Source organism: Watersipora subatra, chromosome 11 (assembly GCF_963576615.1).
Source record: "Watersipora subatra chromosome 11, tzWatSuba1.1, whole genome shotgun sequence".
Taxonomy (NCBI): Eukaryota; Metazoa; Bryozoa; class Gymnolaemata; order Cheilostomatida; family Watersiporidae; genus Watersipora; species Watersipora subatra.
The window spans coordinates 44,738,749-44,758,400 of NC_088718.1; the positions used below are offsets into that span (position 1 = coordinate 44,738,749).

At 38.8% G+C, this 19,652-nt stretch overlaps 1 protein-coding gene across 1 annotated transcript in view; it reads right to left on the minus strand.

The window, feature by feature from the left end:
- Positions 1-19,652, minus strand: part of LOC137408122 (putative leucine-rich repeat-containing protein DDB_G0290503) — a 70,631-nt gene that overhangs the window by 32,508 nt on the left and 18,471 nt on the right. Inside the window, exons 7-16 of the mRNA XM_068094512.1 lie at positions 18,453-18,562; positions 16,867-17,040; positions 15,938-16,073; positions 13,243-13,340; positions 12,364-12,459; positions 8,912-9,089; positions 7,132-7,310; positions 5,894-6,060; positions 3,952-4,169; positions 2,454-2,704 (exon numbers count right to left, since the gene is read on the minus strand). Of these exons, the coding sequence (XP_067950613.1) occupies positions 2,454-2,704; positions 3,952-4,169; positions 5,894-6,060; positions 7,132-7,310; positions 8,912-9,089; positions 12,364-12,459; positions 13,243-13,340; positions 15,938-16,073; positions 16,867-17,040; positions 18,453-18,562 (1,607 nt within the window). The remainder of the gene's footprint in view (positions 1-2,453; positions 2,705-3,951; positions 4,170-5,893; positions 6,061-7,131; positions 7,311-8,911; positions 9,090-12,363; positions 12,460-13,242; positions 13,341-15,937; positions 16,074-16,866; positions 17,041-18,452; positions 18,563-19,652) is intronic.

Genomic DNA, 19,652 nt, shown 5'->3' on the forward strand with positions numbered 1-19,652 from the left:
CACCATCTGAGAGTTGACAGAACGCTTTACCTTGCACGACAGATTCGTAGTGATCTGTCACGGGAACAGGGGAAGACTAACCTGGCAGGCTGCGAGGCATGCCAGCGCATTGACTTTGCCCTGCGGGGCAAGAGTATTGTGGCCGTTGGAGATTTAGCCATAGAGGAAAACTGGTGCTGAGTTGCTATTGATGTGACTCATTATGGTGAGTCCTACTCTGTCAATGGTGGACTGTGGCCTGTCACGGTTTATCTGACGTAGGCTGCAAACTAAGTCTGCAGCACAGATAGTGACTCAGCTGTGTAGCATGTAGGTTGAGCATGGGCCATGTTATGAGTTGTTGCTGGACAACTCAATGATGTTCAGGTCAGCAGCTGTTCATCAGTTTGCATACAGGTGGGGAATTTTCCTTCGTTTTCGAGACACCTATGCCCCCAGCGGTAATGGAATAGTTTGAAAGAAATCATCGGACAATCAAAGAGATTGCCAAAAGGGGTGGGATCACCCCGGAGGAGGCGACTTTTTGGTATAATGTGACGCCTCGAAAGGAGCCGGAGAAGACCTCTGTGCCTTCGAATATGCTGTCTCGATACCAATGGCGAGTGCCTTTTGATAAAAACAGTAAGGCATCTGAGGAAGATGTCGAGAGCTGTTTTAGTGTGGGTGATGAGGTGTGGGTAAAACTACACCCCATCAAGCATGAAACAATGAATGCTAGGTCAGGTTACCCGCATAGTCTCTACGCACACAGTGTGTGTGGACAGCATGCCTAGGCATGAGAGGGATGTCAGTCGATGACGCTATGGCAACGACATAGGTATTGGCCATGTCAGCCACAAACTTGTCAGTGACACTTGACCTAGATCATTGGGTTTAGGTGGCAACCACTTCCTGAAAGACCTGCCCTAGATATGCCTCCGGTGGATATGGCTGCTGACCGTGTATTACCTGTTGGTCCTTTAGGTGAGGCCAATGGCGAGGCAGCAGAGAATCAGGGAGGCGACAGAGCTCAGCAGCCAGATGAGGAAATCGAACCTAAGGCTGATACAGACAGGCCGGCGGTCGAGACGGACAAACTGCCTGAGCAGCCTAAACCGCCTAGACAGTAGCAGCGTGTGCGCCAGCGTCCTGCGTATTTGGATGACTATGAGTGCTAGTCACTCAAGACCAATGCATCTTGCTTGCGAGCTCTGTAAGACGCTGGGGGAGATGTGTGATATTATGCAAATATTCGAGGCTTCCCAATGATTAGCCGATGATGCAGTCACTGGCTTTCATGAAAAGTCAGGGTTTTGAAAAGCTACCTTTTCACCGGAAAGCGGAGGGACTAACAGTTCTCGCTATATAAACAGACGTGAATCATGCTTGACAGAAGCATGAGTGAGAAGAGCAACAACGAAGCTGAATTAATGAATCTTCGTGTTGTGGTCGGGCGAAGCTGCTCATTTGATTTGCCTACAGGTTGGCAGTAGGGACTGCCGTGAGATTCGTGATAGCATTCTGCTGTGGGCATGTATCGCCGTGGTGGTGAAGGCTGGTGGCAATGGGGAGGTTAGTGTGCTATCGTAGCAGCTTGGTGGTGCGCAGCAACATCCTTGTTGTCTTGCTAACAGTTTTTTAACCTACAGAATTACCTAGTTGCACAAAATTGTTTTTATATCCAAATAAAGTCATGATTGTGTAGTAATCACTTAAACAACTCTGCTGCCATATATACTAAAGAAAATAATACAAAATAAAATAATATGATAATATAACCCATGTATGCTATAGAAAATAAGGAAATAACACAAATTATCATTGTTAAAAAATTACGTATTAATTAGTTCTAAGTATACCTATTTAGAAACTTATTCATGGCATGTATTTGCTGATTCAAACCCGCCCACTCATACAAGTATAACCACCAACTAGGATTCATCAACATAAACCACAACATACAGCAAGCGAAGGTATGGAGAAAACGTGTTATGCAGGCACCAATGATAAAGCTTGTCTCAGTCTGTACGAAGCCTTGCAGAAATTAAAAGGCGATCATTGGTAAGATTCCTGCACATTCAGCCATCAGGGACAATGAAATAATATTTGGTGCTAAATAGATAGGCCTGCTACGTGTCTACATTAGAGTGATAACATATCTAAAACAGGGACAAAAGAATTTCTCGCTTGACAGCGAGTTTTACCTCACAGCTATCTATTGAACCCGGGATGGATGTTGTCCGCCTCGGTATCCTACTTGTCTACAATTTGTAACCAAAGTCTAAAATATCATACAGTCTGATACAGACATTTACCATGTTTTAACAATTGATGCAGTTGGTTGAATCTAAGATCTGTATCTACATATAAAATAGAGAAATGATTCGGACACAAAAATGCTGGCGAGATATTTTTTCCGAGTTCAAATTTAAGATGAGCCAATAAGAGACAAAGAACTAGTAGTAGCCACTCACCCTTTTGCTAACATGTCTCTCCTCTTCTCTCTCCGTCTGCTGACCAAGGTTACCTACACTCGAGTACCTCATCATAGGAGGCTTGGGGAGGAGACCCGCTGCCTCCAGAAGACTCTTATAGTAAGCTAGCTGTTCAAGCAGACGTTTCTTCTCCTCAGCCTGTTGCCGTACGAGAGCTTCGGTTGCCTGCAGCTTGCTCACCACAGCCGACTCGTCACTCAATTTGTGCAGCTCAGCTTTAGACTTCGAGGCTATACAAACAAGTTCGTTGCTAAACCATTAGACACTTTCACAGATATGGAAAATCAACTCCTAAACCAGTATATGCCTAAATGTTGATGAGATATTATATTATATGTTTTGTATTAAGATATCCACGGTAGTTAGTTCAAGTTGTGCAGGCTCGCCCTTTCCACTGAACAGATTAGCCAAGCCAGTTCAATCCATAACAGAAAAACATTATTCTGTATGCAAACTTTCGATTGTGAACAGCTTCTGGTAGTGGACACTTGCCAGGCACCAATGTTAATAAAACACTATTTAAGAATAGCTGTGCAACACTGACCTATTTTGGACCAGTGGCAGCAGGTGCCTTTTCATTGGTAAAAAAATTCGTGACCTAGCAATCCTGACTAGAGACATGTAATTTCTATGAACCTAGCACTCCTGACTAGAGACATATGTAATTTCTATGAACCTAGCAATCCTGACTAGAGACAGATATGCAACCTCTATGAACATTCTATGAGACAGATATCTAACCTCTATGAACCTAGCAATCCTGACTAGAGACAGATATGAACCTCTATAAACCTTCTATGAGACAGATATGTAACTTCTATGAGCCTAGCAATCCTGACTAGAGACATATGTAACCTCTAGGAAACTAGCACTCCTTGCTAGAGACAGACATGTAACCTCTATGAACCTTCTACAAGACAGATATCTAACCTCTATGAACCTAGCACCCCTGACTAGAGACAGATATGTAAGTTATGTAACCTCTATAAATCTATTATCACTGACTAGAGACATATGTAACCTCTATTAACTTTCTATGAGATAGATATGTAACTTCTATGAACCTACATAGCACTCCTGACTAGACAAAGATATGTAACCTTATGAACCTAGCACTACTGACTAGAGACAAATACATGACCTCTATGAACCTAGCACTCCTGACTAGAGACAGATATGTAACCTCTATAAAACTAGCAATACTGACTAAAGACAGATATGCAACCTCTATGAACCTTCTATGAGATAAATATGTAGCCTCTATGAAACTAGCAATCCTGACTAGAGACAGATATGCACTCAATGAACCTTCTGAGACAGATATGTAACATCTATGAAACTATCAATCATGACTAGAGACATATGTAACCTCTATGAACCTTCTATGAGATAGATATGTGACCTCTATAAACTTAGCAATCCTAACTAAAGACAGATGTGTAACCTCTATGAACATACAATAACTATTGTTGCGCACCTTCATGACGAGTGGAATCGAGCTCCTTCTTGAGATGTTCTATCTCCTCTCTGTACACCGAACTGCTGCTGCTGCAGCCTGAACGATGCGACTTCTGGGAGCCTGTTGATCGACTTGATCTCATTCCGTTTCGGTGCATCTCCTTTATTTTGCCGGAAAGTCGATGCACATCCGCCGCGAGATTCGATACAACTTCGGGGTCAAACTCACCTGCAGAGCTTCAAATAGCAAAACCATGGTAAGCAAAAGCTACAACAAACATTGCCAAGCTGAATGTGTAGTCTAAACTACACATTCAGCTGAATGTGTAGTCTAAACTACACAACCATTCGAAAACGACTTTACATTAAAAGCAAACACAAAAGTAAACCACCGAAGTGATGAATTTGTTGAGTGTTTAATCTCATTTGATTTCTCATCAGTTTTAGCATTATGATAATTCTGAGAAAACTTCAATTAATTTCACAACTTGAACAACTGAATAACCAGTTTTATTCCAGCAATCTTCAGAAATACAATCAATTGTAATGGTCAATCAGAAACATTCGCATCGACTCTCTAATCTGTATACAGTAAACACGCCCACAGGCTACAATGTAAATAATCTGTTCCAGAAATGTTTACGTTATAGGGAATTTACGTTATACCAACAGTAAAACACATGTAAATTGCCTAATCCATTCCAAGATCTCTCTAAACTCACCTCTTATGTTCTTCAAAAAATAAATACCAAACCTAACCTTTTAATTTAATGACTGTACAGGAACTGTTGTATTATTGGTTTGTATCAAAATCTTTTATTTTTTTCTTATAACTTTCCCTAGGTTCATGGTCCATGATCACAGTGATTTTACAATGAGTTAAGGAGAACGCACACCTTCAATGCCATTTACCTTGAGTTTTTCTTTCACTTTAGAAAGCAAAGTCTATTTCACTAAAGGAAAACAATAAAAATGTTTCATGTCTCTAAAATGAAGTAAAACAATGTACAACTTTACCATAATAAGGGCGGTGTCTATCTGTCCATCCGGCGAGAGAAGGTTCAAGGTTATGATTAAAAATAGCTTTTTACAATAATCCATCTCGTACCATTCATATTGGTAGATCGACACTAACTAAATAATTACGCAGCTACTTATTATTTGTGCTTTAGCAACACAAATGATGATTTCTCATGGCAAACTAGACTGTCATGGTACTAGTAGAGGGAAAGCGAGATTTTTAATTCTAACCATGAGATACAAGTTACTCAAATCGAATTTGAGAACTCGCGCCGGACTTCACACTATACACGATATGGAATTTCTGTAAGCAAAAACTTTACATAAACGCTTTACGCTATGTGGAACTACGTTATAAGAGGTTTATGTTATAGGAGTATCTACTGTATACATAGTATTAGCATAAACATAATTAAACTAAATCTACGTGCATGTTTGTTGCATTTCAAGTTCATAAGGATGTTTGTTTGTTGTATGTCCAGTTTATAGTGATTAAAATCTAGGAACGAAAAAACCCATTTGCAGTGGAATTTAACTTGGAAACACCAATTTTGCAGACAAGCGCATAAACCATTGCGCCATGCATCCACCTTGCCATACTATGGAACAATTTTATACATACTTATTACACCTGCTAATATTCAATGGGCCTATCAGTGTACTGGAACCAAGATACACGCCCAGACTGTTAATGTTAACGTTGACATTAACTGTTAATGTTAACCCAAATTACTATGAATATATGTATGTATAGCATAAACTTGATTACACTTATAGAACAACACACACAAATAAACATCGTCATTTAAAAGTTAGAGTGTCGTATATGTTGATTAAAAATATATTTTGTGTGCAAAAACTTTTTTATTAGCCGAACCCCTACAACGCCGGATATTCAGCTAAGTAAGTTATGAGAAGTCAGGTTCCCAGAACAAACTCACTTAACAGAGATGTGCTTCTTCAAAGCGTCAATAACCTTCTTGTCCGATTCTCTCATTCGCATCAGAGCTGAGATCTGCTCTCGCAATAGAGAGGACGACTCCGAGCCACCATCTACATCCTCACGGGACATCTCGAGAAGTTTAGCTTGTAGTACCTGTGCCCTAGCCTAGAGGACAGACACAAAATGAACAGCCATTTTAGTGTATCCACTGAAAGATCCAATACTTAAGATAAAGGAGAGTTTCAGTCAAAATGAAGAATAAACATGAATTCTACTGTCTTGTGATAGTTTTACTATTCGGGTCCTCATCCGTACAAGCAGAGGCCCATCATTGTCACACATGAGATGTTATAATTCCAGAGTTTTTGTGTTGAGAGGAAGATTTAAAAAAAGCACATATTGATCATACTGGCAATGTATAGTAGCAACGGCGGACTTATGTTAGGAAGGAATATTAGGTGTAGATCTACCATTCCTTCCTAACATAAGGTATGGTAGATGCTATATACCCTAAAGGAAAATATTATTCACGGAGTTATATTTTACAAAAGTTGTCTCTTCATGCATTTTAGCGGACTATTTTATTCACAGAGAAATGCATACACACATACCTAAATTAATTCGTAAATTTAGCTAGCAATAGAGTGAAAAACCTTCACATTCTTATAGCATGGGTTTAACTTTACGTATGACTATTTCATTCTATTTGTAATTGAAACTGCAAATCCAATCAGATATATACCATAACGTCTAAATCAAAATCATCATTGTTGATTTCACCAACTTTAGTATTAGAAGTTGGAAGTGATTTCACAGTGAAAAACCGCAAGAGCAACTTTTGATGACGACATGCTGAATTCCTAAGAAATTGCAACAACCTTGAATAATTTGGTAAAGAATTGTGATGCATTGGCAATGGGTGCAATTCTAACCCCCAACAATAGTTAAAAAAAATGTTTGGAACTCAGCTGTTTACTGACTACACCTAGCGAATAGTTTCTAATTTTATGTAGTAGTGATTCTCTCTTTTTCTTTTTGGAAAGAAAAGAATCAACATTTCTAATTATTCATGGATTTCAACCATTCGCAGAATTATCTGCCCACGAATTTGTGAATTTTTAAATCCATCGAATAATATCATTCTGTAGGGTTGAATATGAGAGACTTACATTAGTTATTGATAGGACACTATATTATTAATGAGTGGCTTGAATTAAGTAGATGTAAAAGACCTACATTATGCTTGGCTAGCTGTGAGTGGATGAGATCCCGTGCCTCGCTTGAGTCGCTCAGAGTGTCGATGTCAATGTCATCGCCACTAAAGTCGATTGGTCGTCCAGCCCTCAGCGCATTATTCTCCTTTCTCAGCTGCTCCATTTCCATACACAAATGTGTCAAGGCTGGATTTGTGCTTTCTAAAAAGCAACAGGTCGTCAACTTGATACTCTCGCAAGTCCATCAAGATATAAACTACAGGGTCACGTGCATGCAACCATCTTAGTAGAGTAAGAAATCAAAGGGAATCGAGTAAAGAAAGATACTATAGAGCATGGGTGGGCACCCGTTTTGGGCATAAGGCCACTTTCAGATGGTAATTTGATAAAAGGCCACTGTCACCTATGTCCTATAATTTTTAACGACCAGGGCAGGCAAAAAAATATTTACCTCCCTATGTCACCGTTTCTCAAAATGTCAATGCTCATAGCATGAATATTCAGATAATGCTTTAACATTATAAAATTTGAGAAATTTATGGAAGCAGTTGTTACAATGACTGTATTATTATTATTTACTTTGCTGTTATATAATCTTTGCTGCACTTCCCATTGCTGCACTTCCCATTGTTGCACTTCCCATTGCTGCACCCAAAAAAGAAGGCCGCATGTTGCCCATGCCTGCTGTAGAAGATCTATCCAACACCCACTGATAGGTAAGGTGCTCTTTGTGAACAGGTGGGACTACCTTTGTTCTAGTAATAGCATAAGCAAATGCTATTTCTTATTTTTATTCAAAACATTTTTATAACTTGGCAATTTTTTTCTTCATTATTTTTATTTTATTCTATTATGTTACATGGAAATCGATAGTGAGACGCACAACAAAAATGATGAGTAGAGAATGGCATAAAATTGTGACACTGGAACAGAAGAACACCTATAATTTGTGAGTAATAAGTTTTGCTCATGAACTATGACTACCGACTATTCCGCTAGAAATTATCACCTCGAGTACAACACAAATCCATGTCTACTTTGACCTGTCATTCTTGAAGTGATAAGTTTTACAGATTCAATGGGAAGAATCAGAAGCAGTAAAATATACTAGCTAGCTACATACATTAGTTAGCTACCAAATACTAGCTAGACACCATATACTAGCTAGCTACCATAGACTAGCTAGCTACCATAGACTAGCTAGATACCATTGACTAGCTAGCTAGAATACACTAGCTAGCTACCATACATTAGTTAGCTACCAAATACTAGCTAGACACCATATACTAGCTAGCTAGCATATGGTGTCTAGCTACCATAGAAACCGTTACATTGCAGCTAGCTATACTAGTTTGCTACCAAATACTAGCTAGCTACCATAGACTAGCTAGTTACCATAAACTAGCTAGCTACCATAGACTAGCTAGCTACCATAAACTAGCTAGCTACCATAAACTAGCTAGCTACCATAAACTAGCTAGCTACCATAAACTAGCTAGCTAGAATACACTAGCTAGCTACCATACACTAGCTAGCTACCATAGACTAGCTAGCTACCATAGACTAGCTAGCTACCATAGACTAGCTAGCTACCATACATTAGTTAACTACCAAATACTAGCTAGACACCATATACTAGCTAGCTAGCATACGGTGTCTAGCTATCATCGAAACCGTTACAGTGCAGCTAGCTAGCATATGGTGTCTAGCTATCATAGAAACCGTTACATTGCAGCTAGCTAGTCTATGGTAGCTAGCTACCATAGACTAGCTAGCTATCATACACTAGCTAGCTACCATACCTCGGGGACTGCTCGTGCAGTCTGGTTGATCAGCCCTCTCTGCAAGCAGACCGTTTTTCTGTCGTACACTCTCTATCAGAGACGCTATTGTACGATCTTTCTCAGCAAGAGAATCTCTCAGCTGCTGAAGTGTCTCCTTGTCACTCCTGCCCTCTAACTCGGACTGTTTACGAAGACTCTGCGCAAGAGAAACATATTTATCAGCAAGCAGTAACTACTGATAATAGCTACTACTGCTAACTTTTCCACATGGATATCGGCTATAAATCGTCCAGATCATAAATGACTACATTCTAGAGGAAAAAGAGGTCGCCTAAAATCTTATCTACAATGACAGGTACAATGGACCACCTTCAAAGTCTCAGCAACAGAAAAACTGGTCAACCAACAAAATGATGATGACATGGTAACAAAAACGTTGATGATGAGGATCTTGTTATTAACCAGCATCTTTCGAGCTGCTATTGTTCAAAATGCTAAAAACTTAATGCAGATAAACTTCCACTCAAGTAGAGAAAAGTTTAAAACAACAACAGAAATTTGTGATCAGTTACCTAAGCTTAAGTTTGAAATCAAACTTGCCTCGGCTTGTCTAAACAACCACTGACCATTACTGCCACTGACATGGCCTCCAGTGTCCAACGTTACTAGCAGTACCAAAACATCACTGGCACTATTACCAGTGTGTCAGGAGTGGCTGGCACCAACCGACCACCAGACGAGACAACATTACATCAGCAAGTCAATGTTACACCTTTTTCCTTCTTGGTAAAACACAGCCTATTGAAGCTCTTTGCAACATTAAGAATTTAAGACAGTACTACAGTCATATGTGATGTATGACTTACATTTATTGACCGTTTCCTTCAAACTACAATACACACGTAAGCAACAGCGCTCGGACAAAAAAACTTCCTCCGTCAGACTCAAAGCTACGACAAAACAAAAACTAGAGTAGGCCAAAGGGCCGACTATTAGCACAAGCGCAGAATAAAGCAAACAAGCTGGAGATAAGCGAACCATGAATTAAAATACTATAAAACAAATTATTATAAATTAAAATATTATAAAATAAAAAACCATGCCAGGCAGCACCAGAACAGGGCCAATAACGATCAACTCAACAAAGAAGAATCGTTGCATACAACAGATAAGAAGCCATCAAATGAATAGCACACAAACCAGCGAAGATGGTAATTTATCAGAACTTAAATGTGGCCAGAACAAATATTTACGCCGACAACATTTGACTCGAATATAAAGACCTTTAGAAATGCAATCATTTCAATCGATTTCATCGCTCGCCGATAACGATAACGAGTGTGTACATTCAACAAATCTAGTATCTACAAAGCATTATTGACGATAATCTAATTGCACACATAGACTACCAACAGCGACAACTCCACGCATTGCCTACTCACCTAGCAACTCGAGCAGTGCCAGCGGGTCTAAATAAACTCTGGCAGCAATATGAGCAGTTGCTGCCGACACCGAGGAATGTCAAGGGTGCAATCACATGTAATATTGGTTATGCCACATTAATTATGGCGACTGGAGGCGTTCAAGAGGAAGGCTATTGGTTAATAAAGGCGAAATATGTCTAAACTTTAAAATTCATCATGCATAAGGGAGCCCAAAGGCCATTCAACACTCACAGTAAGGAACTTCAGCCCTATGTTTGATTAATATTAATAAACTAGGTCACTGATATTATGGCCAAGCCCCGTGTCAGCACAGTGCCACAACGATTATTCTATTCCTAGTGGACTACCTTATCATTTTCTAAACTGCTACCAAACGAGCTAACTTTCTGTTAGATAGCGACAGAACTCGTCAGCATTGTGCAGCTTTGCTACCTGCATGTTTCCATAGCAGCGGTAAACGAAACCATGAAACTACATAAGTGAAATATCAAATTAAAAATGTTAAAATGTCGATAAATTTTGTAAATACTTGAAAAACTCTCAATCCTGATCTTAGGTTGTTAAAGACAAGTTATTTCCTATTATGCAAGGGCGCAGTGTACATGCTCGCAATACTAAAGACTTACCTAACATCACATGAGGCCGGCTCGTATGTAAAGTTCAATGAATATTCTAAGGAAATCATTTTATAGGTGTAGGAACAAACAAATAGTGGTGCTAAGAAACCTGCATATGCTCAGCTTCCAAATTCTGCATGAAAGTTATACATGCAACGAGCCTGCCACGACAGTTATTTCCCAAAGAGTACAAATAAAATGAGTGAAGATCAAGATATTCAAAGCAAATTCTACGCAAGGAATATTTTTAGTTTTTTGCATGTTAGGAAAGCATTTTCCTATCATGGAAGTTACTACTGCATCCATGCTAACTCTATAATCGACTACAATTCCTTAACAACAAGCACCTAATTTCATTGTCATATCAACATGACACGATGGTCTATTGGCAACCCTAGAGAATTTCACCAGTCTTCCTTAACACAAGTTGAAGTAATCGCTGAAGCCCCAAGGCAGAACTAAACATCTTACGAGATACAATGTAGTCCTGTGCTGTGTTTAGGGCGCTTACTAGATGAGAACTGGTGATTAGTTCCATGAACTGGTTAAAATTTGTCTACTAGTACCAGGTACATGTACACTAAGAGATAAGTAACAATCAGGAGCATACAACTCTAAGGGTTGATGCAACCGAACACCAAAACAAATAATGGTATGTTAATCTAATAACCATGCAATCACCATAAAATAGAGTGGCTATGGTGAGATAGAAAAGGATGGTGAGGCAAAAGGTATGATATATCATAAATACTCAAACTGCAACTGTGTTCCACCTTCTTTCATTTGGTTTTAAGTTGATCACATCATTTCTGGGAGGCAGCGACAAAATCAATTTCAGACAACCTATGCTATGCACATGTACAGAAGGAAGAGAACTAGTAGAGATTCCTCTTGACTAGCGCTTTTCCAACACCTTCTTCAGGAAGACATGCAGAAGCATTCAAAGACTAGTAGTCCCTTATATTGTAGTTATTGCGGCAATTCAGCCACTCTACCAGAACACTATCCTACTGCTATCTATTATAGATAGCAGTAGGATCGCTATCAAGGTACTAATAGTACCTTGATAATTCAGCAATTTTGGCCGGTGCGCTACAATGTCCGGCCGATTGGCATGTTAACTCTGAGGCTACAAGCCTGTTTCGTTGAATCAACTAGCTGGTGTTTAGGAAGCTCCATAAGCTATTTCATACCAGTAAATAGAATGTGATTACTCCAAACTATTGAGTGCTTGACTAGACTTTTAGGTAAATAAATGGCGTACAACGCACAAGTAGAAAAACGTTTGCCTGATCATGAAAAATGAATGCAAATATACTCGCTATTATTCGGGTTTTGTACTCATAGGCTAAGAAACTAAAATTAAACCTAACAGAACCTGACAATTCATTCCTAGAATGAAGAGTACCTGAATCTCCAGGTCTCGAGAGTGTAGAGCCTCTTGGAGTTGATGAACCTTTTGCTGGAGGTTAGTCACATCTTTCTCGTACTTGTCAAGGTATGACTGCAACAGATCATGTCTTTAATTCATAACGGTGTCCGACACTTGCTACCAGGTTAATCAACCATTTCATGTCCATAGTCACATGCAAGTACTTAACACTGATCCTGTGCAAACATCAGTAAAATGTTAGCATCTGTCATTAACAATGCATTAGCTTCTCACTATCAACGCGTTAGCATATGTCACTAATGTGTTACTATTCGCCACCAATGTATTAACATCCATCACTAACAACGTGTTAACATCCGTCACTAACAATGTGTTACCATCTGTCAATAACAACTAGTTAGTATCTGTCATTAACAGCATGTTAGCATTTGTCACTAACAACACGTTAGCATCTGTCACTAACAACATGTTAGCAATTGTCACTAACAACTTGTTAGCATCCATCACCAACAACATGTTAGCGTCTGTCACTTACAACATGTTATACATCCGTCATTAACAACAAATAGTGTCAGTTACTTTTCAGTGCAAAAATTTGCTAGAGTAACTGCAGAACTAGAGTTATCTGCAAGATCCAGTCACTGCACACAACTGCTCTGTGGTATGGGCTCTAAGCACCATTGTCATAACCTGTAGAATGTAGCCTGGAATTGTTGATAAGACTTAAATGTTTGAATTTAACCCTATATGTTTATATCAGAAAGGTGATACTGAAACACAGATACCCAATATTTAGTGTTCCATTTAAAGCTAAACGCCCGGGTGAGCAGAAGTTGGGCAGTACTTCATCACGTTGTATACTCAACAACTAGATTGTTTAGTGAAATCCGTTACCTGCAGCTGTTGTTTCAGACTGTTAACATCACTATTGAGATTTTTTATTGCCATATCACGGGATGACAACTCTTCATCCCGAGACGCCAGTGCAGTAGCTACAATAAGACAGTCATTGCAATAATTTTGGTGAAATGAAAGTCATACCAGAACAAACAAAAATGAAAACCAAAGCCGCAACGCACTTTGTGGCATCAAAAAATAACTATTTCTTAAATTTCTGTACGCGTAGGCATCACAAAACCCCATATTAGAAATGTACACTACCGCTTCTGCATCGTACGATTCGCTGGTCTTCACCAAAAAGCTACTTACTTGGGCTACTGGCATCTGGAGGAGCCGGTCGGCCAGTCCTACGAACAGTTCTCAGTGAATATTTTACATGCACACTGTGTGACATCTTTACTATAAGCTGTTGCAATACAACTGAATACTCAGACTTGCTGTGCTCCTATTAGACTGTGATTGTTAATGACAGCTGATACCATAATCAGCAAGAAGCTGTAAGCTACATATTTTAGAATCAAAGGCTCAAATAGCTATCAGCCACGACCACCCATAAACAGAGGAAAAAGCATAAAAAAGCTTACACTAGCAAAAGACCACACAAGTGGTTTAGTCAAGTTGTAAACATACTGAGACATAAGGTAAGATACAGTGCATGTCGTGTTTACTAAAACTGCAACATTGTGTAACTTTGTCCACCTTTTTCCATTTGGTTTCAGGCTTATTATTGTGCTTCAGAGAAGTTACCAGTTCCGATTTCAGGCAATTCATGCATAGTACATCTTCAAAAAAGTCACATATACAAAAAGATTGCATGCCCAAAATGGTCACATGTTCAAAATGGTCATATGTTCAAAATGGTCCCATGTTCAAAATGGTCCCATGTTCAAAATGTTCCCATGTTCAAAATGGTTCCATGTTCAAAATGGTCCCATGTTCAAAATGGTCCCATGTTCAAAATGGCCCCATGTCCAAAATAGTCGCGTGTTCAAAATAGTCACATGGTCAAAACACTCACATGTTCAAAATAGTCCCATGTCCAAAATGGTCACGTGTTCAAAATGGTCCCATGTTCAAAATGGTCCCATGTTCAAAATGGTCCCATGTTCAAAATGGTTCCATGTTCAAAATAGTCACATGTTCAAAATGGTCACATGTCCAAAATGGTCACATGTCCAAATGATTCAAATGTACAAAAGAGTTTCCTTCTCATCACAATAATCAGCATAAGCTCATTATTTCCATATGAGCATTCATTTTGGTTACTACGTAAAGCAAACAGGTGCATGAACCTCCATCAAGCAAACGGAACACTATTTAGGTACAAATGGTATTCTATAAAAAGCGCAAAAAATGATTTCATACATAGAAGCAAAAGAAGGTACTGTAGTAGGGCCTTGACAAAATATACAAATCACATGTAGCATATACAGCATATGTAGCATACGTGATGCTAAGCACAAAAAACACAACCAGAGGTCCTAACAATGACATCAACTGATCATAACAGATCTAATCAGTCATACTCTATATGAACAGTGTCTGTTATAGGAGAGCATTGAAAATACTTCTAAAGGGGTGGTCACACGAGCGCCGAACCGAACTAAATGACGCAAAACGACGTCGTTTTCAGCTCTAAAAAGTTCGGCTGAGGACATTTCTGGCCGAAACGAACTTATTTCGGTACTGCTCGAAATTTCGTGCCGAACCCTTGCTCTTATTGGCTGGTTAAAATTCTAGAATTCTAGCGAGCACGCATCACATTTCTTCTTACGTGTGTGTGAGTAAAGTTAAAAAAGAAATGGGACGATACTTTTATTTCATTAAATAAACAACATGAAGCAATTTACGACAAGGTTCACCCGGACTTGTGATTGGGTTGCATAAATGTAAGATGTTGCACTTAAGTTTTGCATAAATGTAAGGGAATGGTTGTGATTTTCTTTCGTGTAGAATATAAGTAATGTGTCATATTCATCCTGATGAACTATCGTTGACTGATTTATTTATGTAAAACCACAGTACTATGATAAAGACTGTTTTTGTTTGTTATGTACTCAGCATAGAAAAACATTCATATGTTAATAAAAAATATAATTATGTTGATGGGAAGGGTTAGCAAAATATTTGTATCGAGTGATTTATTTTGAGCAGCCGAACGATCTTCTGATAAATCTGCTGTTTAATTATAATTTATAATTGTTCCTCAAAGTTTTTTTGTTTACAATAGAAATATCTAACTCAAATACATAACAACTACTAATGAAACCGTGTCCTGTCTCTATACGTATGGTATCTAGGAAGCGAAGTTACTTCGGTGGCCGTGTGACATGTGCCACGAACCGAACCAGCCTCCGAACCGATCCTATGTCGGTTCGGTGCTCGTGTGACCACGCCTTAAATGTACTCCAGCAGCTGCTACTAACCGAAACTGCTGACAATGTAAATCACGTTGATGGATACTTTTTGGGAGTTGTGTGCACAAATGCATTTATCATAAAGCTCCAAAACACTCGCTTCGCTCGTGTTTGATCGTGGGATATAAGTATGTTGTTGAGAGATTCCTGGATTTTAGGAAATACACTAGTGCATTGTATCTACCCGCTACATTATAAAAGCTCTCGTGCGTAAAGAACACTGCCAATAAACAAAAACCAAAAGAGTATAAATAGTGCGGAAATCATCTAACCTTTCCCATGAATAGTCTGCTGGGCTGCTTCGAGCTGCGAGAGTATCGACTTGTTCTCGGATGCGAACTGCCGAGTGAGATCGGCTCTAACCCTCTCTGCATCGGAATTCTTGCTTGTAGCAGCCGTTTGCAATGCCTACCGAGTTGCAAAATAATACATATTTCTGTTAATCGATGCAACATCAAAAGGCTGCAATTAGATTATGCAGCGGACTATTCAGTCACCTACCAGACGACATGAAGTACATGAGGCTGCCAATTTACCAGTCAATTTGACTCAGTTACGCTTTATATTGAGAAAAATGAAAACAATCTTGAACATTTTAGTATTGCTCTCTTGCAAATTTTTTTGGCACATAAATTCGGCAGATGCATTGAAACGTCTGTGTGCTAATAATCGTAACTAGTCAGTAGTCAGTAGTAGCAGTAGTCAGAACTCAAGAGCATCGCTAGAACTGCTTTCACTATACCTTTTTTTTACTACCACCTTTTCATAGCGGTGTCTTGTTAAAAAGACAGCTAGGTTTCCAAACATAACTTGGGCTATAAGTAGTAAAATATTATAGTATTATGATGCATTGTTCTAATTATACAAGTAGCCAGCCTACAGTACAAGTAGCCAGCCTACAGTACAAGTAGCCAGCCTACAGTACAGTGTCTAGAGAAGAAAAACGAGATTTGCTCAGAAGAGACTTCTCAACTTTTGCAGTCTCTATCTCACAGCACTCACTGTAACTTAAGAGGCGCAAAGCAACCGATACTTCATAACGACTCGTAAATTAATAAAATATGTATTTGATTTAATAATGCTTCTATTAAAATAACAAGATGTGAAAAAGGAAACACAAGAGGCAGCCACTAGCCAATAGCCTAGGTGTTATAACCAAGCATAGCTATGACTTCATAAGACGTCGAGAGCTGAAGGCTACCTGCAGGTCAATCTGAGCTTTCTTGAGAGAGAAGTCTCTTTGCCTCAGCTCATCCCTAACAGCGTGAAGCTCCTTTTCCTTCTCACTCAATTCCTTAACTCCATTGGCGAGTGCTGTGTCTCTCTCTGACAACAGTAGACAGGTCTCTGACATCTTCTCAGCCACCTGTTTCAGCTAGTCAGAAGAAAACAAACCACAGTCAGCACACAAGTAAGACAGAAAGCAGGACTGCTTGCAAGTATATAACACAGAGCAGAGCATGTCAACAAGGCATGTAGTGAACTCGTTGAGAAGGAAGGGATGGCTACAAACACTGATACTTGTGATCGCTTGTGGAGTCAGCAATGACTTGTTGGTCAACGAACATGTTGGTCCACAATGATTGAGAAAGTACTGGTAAACATGTGACTCGCTGAAAGAGTTTATGTCCATCAAACAAAATCTCGAGAAATGTGATAAATATCCAGCCCAAGCAAATTTGCTCTCTGAAGACAATGAGGACAAACTATTATTTATGTAAGAACAGGGATATACTTATAACCGATATGTTAAGAACAGGGATATACTTATAACCGATATGTTAAGAACAGGGATATACTTATAACCGATATGTTAAGGACAAACTATTATTTATGTTAAGAACAGAGATATACTTATAACCGATATGTTAAGAACAGGGATATACTTGTAGCCGATATGTTAAGAACAGGGATATACTTATAACCGATATATTAAGAACAGGGATATGCTTATAACCGATATGTTAAGGACAAACTATTATTTATGTTAAGAACAGGGATATACTTATAACCGATATATTAAGAACAGGGATATGCTTATAACCGATATGTTAAGGACAAACTATTATTTATGTTAAGAACAGGGATATACTTATAACCGATATGTTAAGAACAGGGATATACTTATAACCGATATGTTAAGGCAACTGAAACATATATGTATGTATAACAGTCTATTGGCAATGGGCTTTTTCGTTACAAGCCAAAAGAAAAAAAGTGAAAAGACAGGATCAGGAATTATTTAGTGAGTTGAGCAAACGTATTTTAAAAGTTGGTCATCTAATAGTACAGCGGAAAAGTCGGGATAGTAGATTAAATTAGAATAATTAGAACTACCTATAAAAACTTTCAGAGTACTTCAGGTACCTAAACACTAAACATAGTGAAGTTTTACTCTAGTTTGGTTAATCTCCTAAACACGAATGACTTGTGGCCCTGCCTAGTTCTTTATTAATGTGTATCCTTGTATTCCGTAAATATAGCAACGCAACTAGCTACAAAAAAAGCATGATTGTTAGCGCTATGTGTTGATGATGCATTTGAGATATGAAGCGTATTGATGATAATTATTTTAATAGCGGTAATGGAAAACCCTGCAAGAACATCATTGGCTTCGCATTACTAAAGCCAATCCTCATTGGTCAATTGATCTGTTAACACAACGCATCGAATGGTAGCTTCAGTGTGTTTGTAGCCACAGCAAAACTGTATAGGCTACTACGCGTAGGTGATGCATTTTGTCGGCGTGTGTAGGTCGTAAGGCAACAACTGTGAATGATGTACTACCTGATGCTCAAGGTCGTGCACCTGTTGGTTAACTGTATGCAGTAGAAGAGTCTTGTCCTCAAGTTCACTCTCCCGTTCATCAAGGGCATGCTTGAGTGCCAGCAGGTCCTCTGTAAACATCACAGAATACGGAATAAGCTGGATGACTTCAAACGCGCCTGGATGATCAACTACTCTGTTTAAATCTTATGTATGTCCTGCTATCAAATCTTTGCTTCTACGGAATGCAAGCATTCTAATATTTTATATGATTTTATGCAAGTTTTGCCTGAATGATAAATGTTATTCGGATTGAAATAGCTAAAAGAGCCATATATTCCAACAACCTTAACCAATGGAATTGCTGCCATTTCCAACTCCAGAGCTACAAAACCACTCCTCGCTACCATTATTCATTCCCATCCAGTATAAACCAGGTATAAATATTCTAAAGCGCTGCGCAGTAACAAACATCTACGTGTCTAATATTTATAATGTAATAAATGACGGACTAGGTGACTCGCAGAACAATGAGAGAAAGGACTGTTATAGAACTATAGTATTATAATTCTATATAAAATCCTAGACCAGTTTATACAGACCTACAAATTTTATAGCCAAGGGAGGGGTTGTTACAGATTTGTATACAAATAGACACAAGAACCTGTGAATAACCGAATATCTGGGTGTTTAGGTGTCTATGGAACTATATCCATAAACAGCATGCTACAATTCTGGCCTCTACAAGTGTTACACTGTAAAATGAAGCCTTACAACAGATAGGTTTGACAGCCAGGGAGTAAGTTTAGCGACAGATTATAGCAGGTGTAAAATAGCAGAGAAGACTTCTCCGCCATTCTTAATAGTGATAGAAACCAGTAAGATCTCTATCAACAATCACAATGACATTACAGATTGGAGTTTCAACAATATTCTTGTGTGATTTCAACCAAAATGGTAAGTTTAATAAACACTGTGTAAATGGACAGAAACATTCGCGATCTTCGCAAAATAATGACCAGAAACGGTTGTGACATATATACTATATAATTATAGTGAAATCTCTTGTTTTTAACCGGATTAGCAAAATATGGTCCATTCAAATTCCTTAATTCATGAATGTAGAGCGTAGAGCGTGTGTTAATAAGTTTCAAACAGATGACTTCTGAGATTAGCTGGCTTCTATGGAAGCTCCTTCAAATACACCTGTTTGTGTGAAAG